This window comes from Typha angustifolia, chromosome 5 (genome assembly GCF_048772165.1).
Source record: "Typha angustifolia cultivar Huaian chromosome 5, ASM4877216v1, whole genome shotgun sequence".
NCBI classification, from domain to species: domain Eukaryota; kingdom Viridiplantae; phylum Streptophyta; class Magnoliopsida; order Poales; family Typhaceae; genus Typha; species Typha angustifolia.
This window is the reverse complement of record NC_133243.1, coordinates 2,017,729-2,029,422: the sequence shown is the minus strand read 5'-3', so window position 1 is coordinate 2,029,422 and position 11,694 is coordinate 2,017,729. Positions and strand designations below refer to the sequence as shown.

Here is an 11,694-nt window from a genome sequence, read left to right as displayed (position 1 = left end):
TTACCTTCGTGAGTTCTACATTGGTTCTATCCAGATTAACAAATTGGATAGACAATTATCTTCCTCGAGGGTGACCATAATAGTTGATATCAGAGCTAGCCTTCCTTGGCACACATCCGCAATGACGCCAACTACTAGATCTATGGTGGCTCAAAGAAGAGAAGGAGAAGGGGAGACATCCATGCGCGCAGGAGAAAGGAACTCTACAACTCCATCAGTGGGCAACGAAGGGCAAGAGGAGCACGCGCACACAGAGTACCTCCTCCATCCTCCATTATTGACTCAAACATAGAGATGCTATCAAGGTCTATTAAAGTATTAGGACAAACCTTCTCTCCATTCTTACCCAAACCGTTGAAACCTTAAGCCAAATGATCGCGCAACAAAAAGCCAATTTGTTGCGGGCAACTTGAGAAAGGCCAAGCTAAGGACCAAAGGTACCTAGGTCTTTCACACCCGAACCCCCCATGCCGGTTCCACTAGTCAACCAAAGACCACGAAGGGAGACGATGGTGAGGGCATACCAAGAGGAATTTGAGCTGGTGTCTAGCCGATGTGTACCACCTTAGACGGACCAGCAACTCAAAGCCAATTCTAGCATCAGATTAAGGGAAGAAATTCAAGCCGATGTACGTGCCTTGCGACCTTTGAACTTAGGACAAGCGGTGGAGGACGCCTTGCTCATGGAGGACAAACATCAAGCACTCAAAGGACATATGAGGCACCCATGAGTTAACAAGCCATAGATGAAACCAAGTGGCCCTAGCAGCTCAGTTTACCTGCCAAGGACCCTTGCGGGTACAACTAGACAATAGCCTACCTTTTGCATTTCCTCAAATGTGAAGACAATTCCTAGGGCCCCTCTATAAACTCTCACACCTGCCCAGGTGGAGAAGCAAAAGGCTAAGAGGTTGTGCTTTAGATGCAACGAGAAGTTCACCCCCACTATGCACGACAAAGCGGTTCAGTGATGCTTATAGATGGAGAGGCTGAGGAGGATGGTCAGATGGATGATGAGAGTGTTAAAGAGGACGTAATAGATGAGCAGCAGCAGATTGAGGTAGAGGAGATTGAGGCAGATGAGATTAGAGTTAGATTGGAAGATATCTTCCAAGAAGTATACAAAGGTCGGAGGGTGATACAACCCAATTAATCAAGATCAGGAAAGGACACAATTAAATGACGAAAATATGTACATATAATTAAAGTACCTATATTTCACAAAGAATTATACCCTGATTTGCAGAAGTACTGATGATTGTTGTTATAGTGAGTAAAGGGATCATTATACCCTAAATACTCAACTAAAATGACAGCTATCTAGCTTTTCACTCATTACAATCCCTACAAATTTACCACGCCAACTTATCTGCGACAACCAAGGATTCATATTCCTTTTAAGCGCCCAACATAATAAGTTCATCCCCTTTGGTTACTGACTGCATTATAGTTTATATTCGACTTCCTTAAGATGTTCTTCTGTGACATGGAGTGTAGGAACTTTAACTCTCAAAGGATTGCTTGAGCTGTAAGAGTTGGCTGCCAAGAATATTATATGGGGATTTCCATCTCTATCGACATCCAAACTGTATAACTGTTGCCCAGCAGCAAAACTACCCAGTAACTGATATGATCTCTCAGAGCCATCCATTGCCAAACAAAGTTCATCAGTACCTGCACAAAACCAACAAATGCAGAATTTATAGTGAAATCTCAGTTTGATTAATCAAACTAACAAATCACATGCTTGATAGAAATATATTGTCTCATACCATAATAAGAACACCACAGCATGCTGCATCGAAAGATCACTTTGAGATAAACAATGCATTTTAGGCTAGATTTATAACAACTTTACATATGTATCAATTCAAAATCATCTGATTTACTGGCAAACCATCTGACTGTAATAAATAAAGCATAATTGTTGCAACTCCTAGTGATACACTCTATGGTGTGGACACCATCTTTATACGTGTTCTCTCACAGGTACGAGAGGGGCAGCCCACCAGATGACACTCTAGCTTGGCAACAGATCATGAAACGACTTTGTTGTTAAGGACATATTGAGTCTTTTATGTTAGGGTACTTTAGTCTATTGTTTTTTTAGTACTTATTTGCTTTGAGTTTTGTGACGCGAGGAGGGGGCCCTTAAACTTTGTCGCAACTCCTAACCAAGTTCAGCAATAATTTTTTTCTTTTTTTCTAACCAAAGTCACTCCCCAATATAAAATAAAAATTCTAATATAAATTATAAATTAATTCTAATTTTACCCTTGGCATAAATTTAATCTATCACTTCTATGTCTTATCAATGTTGTTTATCTTTCTCTCTCTCCTATCTCTTATTTCTCTTCCAAAAAATGCATTATCTTTTATTATAAAACAAGTCATCTTTTATCAAAGCTTATAAAAAATATAACCTTGGAAAGAAAATATTCCAAAACACCGGTGAAAAAAGTTAAAAATATATTATTTAATATAATTTATAAATAAGTTTAATATGTGTTTAAAATGGCTAATTTACATTTATATTTTATAATAATAATATTTTGGTACTATTTGCATGGCATATACTTAGTTTCCTAAAAATAATAACTATTTCAGATTTTTTCGTGCGATGATAACTATACCCCCTATTTCAAATTTTCTCTCATCTATCTCTAATTTTTCTCCAAAATAAATGCATTTCTCTCCATTTTTTAAATTTAAAGTTTTAAGTCCGTAATAACTCACTTTTTTAATAAAAATATGCAACTTCTTAAAAAATATTAAAAATAATCATATTAAAAACATTAAAAATGATATTAAAAAATAATATCAAAATTATTCGGAAACAATAATCTTATGATGTTATATTAAAAAAATATTAAATTTATATTATTTAGAAACTAATAATATGTAAACCCGCAAATAGGAATACTGCATGTAAGCCTATTTGTAGGAATGCATGTACATATAAGCCCACAAATAGGCTTACATGCATGTAACCTAGGGGTGAAAACGGGTCAGATTAACTTCGACTTGACCCGCTATCCGACCCGACTCGGATCGGATTCGGATAAAAAATTTCTATCCGACTCGGATTCGGATTCGAATACGGATAGAATTTTTGAAAAAAATTCGGATACGGATTTGGATACGGGTCAGATAAATTTTTCAAATTCGGATATGGATATCGGATATCCGTTTACCCGCATATTTTTTTAAATGATTTACAGTTTTTAGTTTGCTTATTTAAATAGTAAGTATTAATATTATTACTAATAATACATTATATATTATTTATAGAGATTAATTTCTCTAATTTTATATATTTGACATACAAAAAAATTATTTCTTGTAAAACTCTTAATAATTTTGTGTTAATTATATTTAAATAAAATATTATAATTATTTTAATTTTAATCAATATCCGTTTAAGATCCGATCCTTTATCCGAAAATTATCCGTATCCGTTTAGTTAGGATATGATTTTAAATTTTGCTATCGTCCAATATCCGTATCCGAACTAAAAATACGGATCGGGATATGGGTTGAGCACTATCCGATCCGTATCCGATCCGTTTTCACTCCTAATGTAAGCCCTTTTGCGAGCATATACATATAAGCCCACAAATCAGTAATTAAAAAGCTTTTAATTGATAAAAAATAATACTTTTAAATTTTATTAGTAAAATCAAAAAGTCATGTTGATCTATTAATTTTATGTCATTTTTTTCCTTCCAAAACTAATATATATTTTACTTTTTCACATCACATCAAAAATAATAATTATAATTTAGCCTACTTCACAACCAAAGATCATATTTTTTTAGCCTAGAAATGAGGGTAGTTAATTAAGTTCGGATAAAAACTTATATAAGGTTTGAGATACTTTTATTGAAGATTAATGAATATTAAAATGTTTTGAGATATTTTTATGCGGTGCAGATATAGAAATGAACCATCTACACACTCATCAAAGATTTCTAGACTAAATAGATAAACAAGTAGATGAAATCATGTGTTTTAAAAACAAAACTACCCTTTAGGTTGTGGTAATAGAGAAAATTGTATTTGTCAAGTAGAACAAGTTACATAGCCTGGAGTAAATAGGTAGTAACTTACATGCAGCAAGCTCTTTCTGTGTCTGGTATACAAACTCCAATGCTGCCGAGACCTCCTCCTCAAACCGAAGGAATGGTCCTCGATTGAAACCCATCTTCTTAATCTTGCAGAGCCCCTCGCCCAATTCCATCATCGCCCCTCGATGGTTCTGAATATCAACCAAAACATGAGAGATACTGATAGAATCAATCCAGTTCACGCCAGTATCAAATTTTGTAACTGATAAAAACATATGATTTTCATGGAAAGCTCATAATTTATCCTCCAAAGTTTCCCTTCTTAAACAAAATCCTACTTGGCAATGCATCCTTTTAAGTATCATATAGTTTTCATTAAATTGGTCCTCAATAGAAATCAAAAGTCCAAAACTTCAATATATTGATAGAATCAATTCAGCTCAAGTCACCACCAAAATTTCCAAATAACATAAGGGACATAAATTTGAACGGAAAGCTCATATTAGTATTACCCTTCTAAAACCCCTCATAATTCGAAACAGAGATAGGGTTTTTGAGATCACCTGGTTGAAGAGGTGATGAAATCCCACGGCGCACTGCAGGATCCCATGGAGGAGGGTCCGGGTCGGCTCCTCCGCGCCGTACCAGAGCTCCTCGAGCACATCGTGGCATCGGTGGTAGTCGCCGCCGTTGAAGAGCCTTACGGCTGCATCGAAGCTCGGATCTTCCCCGTCCGGCAGCACCTCCAGTGGGACATCGCCGCCAGTTAGCCGACGATGAAGCCGGAAGTCGACGGCGCGGCGATGCGGTCGGCCGTCGCGCGGGCGGACGGCAATGTAGGATTTCGGAGGCGGGAGCGGGGATCTGATCTCTTTGAGGGAAGTCAAGGAGGGGATGAATGTCGATGCAGCGGCCATTTGGGCGTGGAGCCGACTCGGAAGGTCTTGTATTATTCACCATGTGGTGGAGGTGAACCGAGCGCGATAGCGTGACGGAAGAGCAACGCTCTAAATCTACGAGTTCTTTACTATAAGTATTTATCAAAATTTACTGAATTTTATTTTATCTTATTTTATTTGGAAAGATTAAGTGAAAAAGACATGGGTTATTTGCACCGAAAACCCTTGGTTTTATATTTAGTCGGACATGGTCATCTTTTGTTTCCCTTATACTTAGAGGGTTTTTTTTTATTTTTCTTCCAATTTTGCTCTTTTTACACTCTAGTCTTTCATTAAATGCTCTAGACAGAGAAAACAATATTTATTACGTGGAGGTGATTGATTAGACGATATAGGAACAGATTGAGTTGCTTTTTCTTCTTCCTTTTTCCTCTTCCTCCTCTTCTTCTAGTTTGTGCATTTAGAAACTTATCTTTATCAACTTGTCTCGCCCTTCTTTATTCATTATATTAATAAGAATAGAACATCTATCTGAGCGTAATGTGAGGGTTTTGTTTCACTATAATAATACTATTATTTTGGACGATAAGAAAAGATTTTTGCTCTATGAGGGCGATTGTATTATTCACAGAAGTATAAGCAGACAATGTAATTTATTAAATTTGAAGTCGAAGTTCTTTGAAGTAATGTGAATCCTTCGATGTGAGTTTGAAGTCGATTTAAAATACCTATTCCCTTACAACCATGATATATCTGTCGATATCTTAGAAGATAGTGATGTTGTAGAGATGTATGATTTGTCACCGTTATTTTGTTAAGCTATACAAATTTTTGGAACGAGGAAAGAGAAGGATTTATCCAGATAAATTAACATTTTATGTTCGTGATTATATTGAACATATGCAAGAAAATTACTTTTTGCTTATTTTAATAATAACATTGAACATAAAAGTCATTATTGATTAACATATGTCGTACTTTAATAATGACATTAGTAATTTAGCTACGAATTTTGTAATCAAACTACAAATTTAGCTATGAATTTCACAATTGAATTACGAATTTACCTACAAATTTCATAATTGAATTATTAATTATCTACGAATTTCATAATTGAACTATGAATATAGTAGCTAAATTTGTAATTGAATTACAAATTTCATAATTGAACAACGAATTTAGTTACGAATTTCGTAATTTAACTACAAATTTAGCTACGAATTTCCTTAATATTTGATATCGTCGTGTTAGTAATGTTATTTTAGGACAATCCAGTTGAAAATTTCCATGAATGAGCAGTTGCCTATTGTTTCAAATATTCCAAGTCCTAGCAATATTCACTTGGATACTTTAGGGGCAGGAGGATCGTCTCTTCTCAATCATCCTGATGATCAGCCCTTCGATTTAAATAAATAGTATGTACCCGACATTAAGGTTAATTCTCTTGTACGTGATCCTCATAAAATGCAAAAAAAATTTGGTGTTTCAATATATTACTATAAGGCATATCGTGCTAAACAGAAGGCAATAGAAGAGATCTATGGCAGCTATGATGAATCTTACAAGTGGTTGTAAGGCTACCTCTGTGAGCTAAAAAAGAGGGATCCTGATACGATAACTAAATTTCAATGGGCAAACTGTAAATGTTTTAAGCGTGTATTTTAGGCTTTTGGTGCATGCTTGCGTTCATTCAAGTCACACTTGCGGCCATTGCTCGGCATCGACGCTACTTTCTTAACTAGCAAGTATAGAGGTTGCTTAGTTGTTACGACAAGTTTGGATGCCTGATACGACTCGGTCAGATTGGATCCATTTGCGACACATTGAGTTTATTGAAATAAGCATATTTATCTAGTTTGATTTCTTGTATTTCTTTTTGGCAACTGGCTTATTAGTTCAACCATGAACTCAAGTACCTACTAAATATGGACTCAACTTATTAATTAGTTAATTGAGTCTAATCAAGTCGATTACTTATTTTAGTCGAGTCATGAGATGTATTGTGAACACAAGTTCAACTCGCGTTAGTCGAGTGGTATTGGTTGATCGAGTCCTTATTTAGGTCGCTATAGGGTTAGTCTTTATAAAAATATGGAGGAAACCCTAATTTGATTATGATCTAATTATTGAAGCATTATAGACCCTATCTCTCTCTCTCTCTATAGTCCCCGGCTCTCCTCCCCCCTCCCTCGCCCACCGTGCCATCATTCCATTGGTTCAGTCTCTCCTAGCTTCTAGTCCCCCTCTTCTATATCCTTTACCCCTTCTAATCTATCTACTATCGTCCTAAGCTCTACACCACTAGTATCCCTATCGATGCCATCCCATCATTGTCGGCCTACCACCACCATACCTCACCTTGGAGTTCATGTCTCCATCCACAGATCCCAAATCCCGTTTTGACCTAATCTCGTAGGTCTGACCCTCCGGCCTTTATCTACCTTTTCGAAGATATCCTCCGATCTACACATTAGATGTACATGAAACTAGACTCGTTGGAAATTCTCCCAAGTTTATCTCATATCAAAATTTCACATTAATCTAACAGCTAGATTCTCTAAAATATCTCTCGAAAGTTTTATGCAAAGTCTATTTAGAACTAGTTGTGAGACGATCAAACCTTTCAAGGGGAGATCATAACAATGCCAATAATCAAATCCTTCTAATAGCATTTTGTGTTGCTGAAGTTGAAAACACTGAATTATGGACTTGGTTCTTATATCATCTTCCTGTATTAATTAAACCGTTTGAGCATACGATGGATATTATCAGATAGGCAAAAGGGGCTAATTCGTATAGTGGATAATGCATTTCCTGGAGCTTGTCATGGATATTTGTTATTAACCGGCTTGATCCGATTCATAGCAATTCTGCATGGGATTTGGGATCCGTAGGTAGAGACACGAATTCCTAGGTATAGGATGGAGGTGATGATGGAGAGGAGGCCGAGTAGTTAATGGAGGTGGCTCGATGATAGATGGTGGTGGTGGTGGTGGTTTGTGAATACAGTTGTCATAGATGGTTGAAGCCTATGATTGGCCTACAATTATGGTAAAAATCATACGGAAGATAGAGACAATTAAGATAAAGAGACAAAAGGAGAGAAGTAGGCTTGTCTTACGGGACTAGGGGGATCAGCGGCAAAGGGAGATTAGAAGTTAGACAAGACATTGCCAATGGAAGAGGTGGCACTAGTTGGTGAAGAGGGAGGAGATAGCTATAAAGGCTAATGACCTAGTTGAGAGAGATGCTAGGGCAAAAGCCACTTAATCTTTTATTCCAAATATGCCTAAGATACAAGCCATAAGGCCCTATTTATAGAGATTAAATGAAAAAGTTAAATAAATTTAACTAAACCAGTCTTCCTTATCTTCTTAGATTAAACCTTCATTTTGCCGTAGATATATTTTGAATATGAAGAAGTCATGAACACCAAAACTTGTACATCTGGAGGTTGGCGATCTTATCCAACTAGTTTGATATTATTCGAATATCTGTAGAATATTCTACGAATATTTTTTTGAAACTGCTTGCAGAGCTGGATTTAGCTAATTAAATAAAATTCTAACATACTAAGACTTTGACTAAACCATATAAGAATAATAAATAAGATAACTAGACTTGATCTATCAAGCCCAATGTCTTTCGAGGTGATCCGATCTAGTCCGAATTATATCATTCCATAACGCTTTCGTTCACCTTGTCCTCAAGGTGAGAAGTAGTCCCCATCTATGAAAAGACGTCTCTTTTATCCTTAAAAATGCCTTCATGATGTTTTGGTGTTGCCTTTCTTGTGGTTAGCATCTAGTCCGAGGAAGACATGCTTTAATACCAAATGTTACAAACCGGCTTGATCTAATTCGTAGTGGTTCTACACAAGATTTAGGATCCGTAAGTGGAGGCATGGATTTCTAAGTATAGGATTGAGGTGATGATGGAGAGGAGGCTGAGTAGTTGATGGAGGTGGCTCGACAATAGATGATAGTGGTGGTGATTTGCTGATGTAGTTGAGATAGATGGTTAAAGGCTATGATTGGTCTACAACTGTGGTAAAAATCATACGGGAGATAGAGACAGTTAAGATAAAGAGACAAAAGGAGAGAAGTAGGCTTGTCTTACGGGACTAGGGAGATCAGCGGCAAAGGGAGATTAGAAGTTAGACAAGACATTGCCAACTGAAGAGGTGGCACTAGTTAGTGAAGAGGGAGGAGAGAGCTGTAGAGGCCAATGACCTAGTTGAGAGAGATACTAGGGCAAAAGCTACTTAATCTTTTATTCCAAGCATGCCTAAGATAAAGTCATAAGGCTCTATTTATAGAGATTAAATTAAAAAGTCTAAAAGAAATTTAACTAAACCAGTCTTCCTTATCTTCTCAAATTAAACCATCATTTTTCCGCATATATATTTTGAATCTGGAGAAGTTGTGAATACCAAACTTGTACATTTGGTGGTGATCTTATTCAACTGGTTTGATATTATTCGGATATCTATAGAATATTCTGCGAATATTTTTTTGAAATTGCGTAAAGTTGGATTTAGCTAATTAAATAAAATTCTAACATACTAAGACTTTGACTAAACCATATAAGAATAATAAATAAGATAATTAGACTTGATCTATCAAGCCCAATGTCTTTTGAGGTGATCCGATATAGTTTGAATCACATCAATATTGTATGGTGCACCTTTTCTGAAACTTTCCAAATGCTCCAAAAAGTTTTCCTCAATATAATAAGTTTTGGGCAGCAGCACAAACTTATAGGGAGACTTAGTTCAATTACCTCATAGAGCAAATAAAACAAGAGTTTCTTCAACAGTATGTTTACATGAGTAAAATTCTTATAAGTATGTGAGCTAATTATTATTTTTCAGATAGAAGATATTCTAGACTAACTACTAACATGTCTGAAAGCCTAAACAATGTTATTCGTCAATCGAAAGCTATGCTAGTATAATATTTGATGGAGACGACGAGATAAAAGATAGTTGATGTTACGAACCATGTGTTCGCTACCCAATCAAGATCAAATGTAGGGAAACAACCCGCGTAGTCGGAGTAAAATAATCACCAAATATTCTATCATAGACAGAAAATTATGAAACTAGAGATGGTCGATTCGTAACTTCCCGATTTATAGTTTAAATATTTACTCTCTTTATAGATTCTAACTATAACTAGGATGAAAATGTGCAAAAGTGGCGGTGATGGTGAGGGTGATGGGTGACGGATGATGGTGATGATAGGGGAGAGGATGATAATGGTGATGGGATGGATGGATCATAGTGTTAAGGAGATAAGGATGAGGGGAGAGAAGTAGTCAAGATCCAAAGGAGGAGAGAGGACTCGATAGATGAGGAACAATAGAAGATCACTGGCATCGAGATGACGCATGGCTAGGGCTTGAATGAAGAGGAAAGAAAATTAGGGTAGAGAGAAAGGGAAGGGATAGAATTTAATATTCAGTCATAATTGATTCCTTTTGGTTTTCATCGACACCTTAAGAGGTTAACCAAATAATCCAAAAATGACCAATAATAACCCTAGAAATAATGAATTCTCGTCAATCACGTTCGAATAGGGTCAAACGTGTTTGAACATAGAATTCTCATTCTTTTCCGATGCAAACGTATGCAGGCATTTGCACACGGGCATTTGAATGGGGTTAAGTGCATTCGAATGCACAAATCTCTATCGATGGAAATGTCTATAGGCGTTCACAAGGGGCGTTCAAATGCGACCCTCTCGCATTCAAATGCGACATATAGAATCTTTATTTTCTAAAGGAAACAACTAAAACAACAATAAGAGTAGACTCCCATAGGGTGTATCCATGCTCGAGATGACTCGATGGGTCCGAATCACATCATTCCACTATGCTTCCGCTCACTTTGTCCTCAATATATCGCTCAATCAAGGTTGCCTCAGGTTCCCATGTCGCTTGCTCCTATGTCTGTCTGATCCAGCTTTCTAACATCTCTGTGACTATTCGTCCTTCTTGTCTAACCCTCCTTGTGCTAGGACCTTCTCGAGAGCGGCCTCAACTGGCTATAATTTGGGTTCAGGTACTCGGGCTCTCAAGTTGGATACATGGAAAATCGAGTGAACTCAGTGACTCAGGTAGGTCCAGCTTATTGCAACTGCTCCCACCTTCTCTAGGATCTAAAATGGACCAAAGAAGAAATGTGCCAGTTTTTGGTTTTGAATAGTTCATACCAAGATTTGCCGGTATGGTTGGAGTCGAACATAGACCAAATCACCAACTTCATAGCTTCTTTTCTAGTTTTTGCGATCATACACTTGCTTCATTTGGTTTTGTGTCGCTGTTATGTGAAGCTTGAGCCACTTGAGTACTTCATCCCGTTCCACTAGTACCTTATCTATGTCAATACAGTCAAGTGCGCTTGGCCGGCATATGATCGCAATTTTGGGGGCATGCGCCCATAGACAGCCTCGAAGGGGGTCATCCCAATAGCGGTGTGATGAGCTGTGTTGTATGAGTACTCCGCCTAGCGTAGGTAAGTTAGCCATCTTTTCGGTTGCTTCCCGGTGATGCATCGCAAATATTGCTCGAGGCGACGATTAACGACTTCAAATTGCTTGTTGGTTTGCGGATGATACGCCGAACTCATTTTTAGTTTAGTACCTTGCTGTTTGAAGTACTCTTACCGAAAGTGACTTGTGAAGATCGAATCACAGTATGAAACTATTGACCTTGGCATTCCATGC

The 11,694-nt window shown here is 37.0% G+C and overlaps 1 protein-coding gene across 1 annotated transcript; it reads right to left on the bottom strand.

Annotated features, from left to right (window-relative positions):
* Positions 1–1,193: 1,193 nt before the first annotated feature.
* LOC140759882 (uncharacterized) lies at positions 1,194–5,062 on the bottom strand. The gene is made up of 3 exons (XM_073096565.1): positions 4,631–5,062; positions 4,111–4,258; positions 1,194–1,674 (listed from the first exon to the last, which is right to left on the bottom strand). The coding sequence occupies exons 1-3, from the start codon at positions 4,982–4,984 to the stop codon at positions 1,445–1,447; spliced, it is 732 nt and encodes a 243-aa protein (XP_072952666.1). The 5' UTR covers positions 4,985–5,062; the 3' UTR covers positions 1,194–1,444.
* Between the last annotated feature and the right edge of the window lie 6,632 nt (positions 5,063–11,694).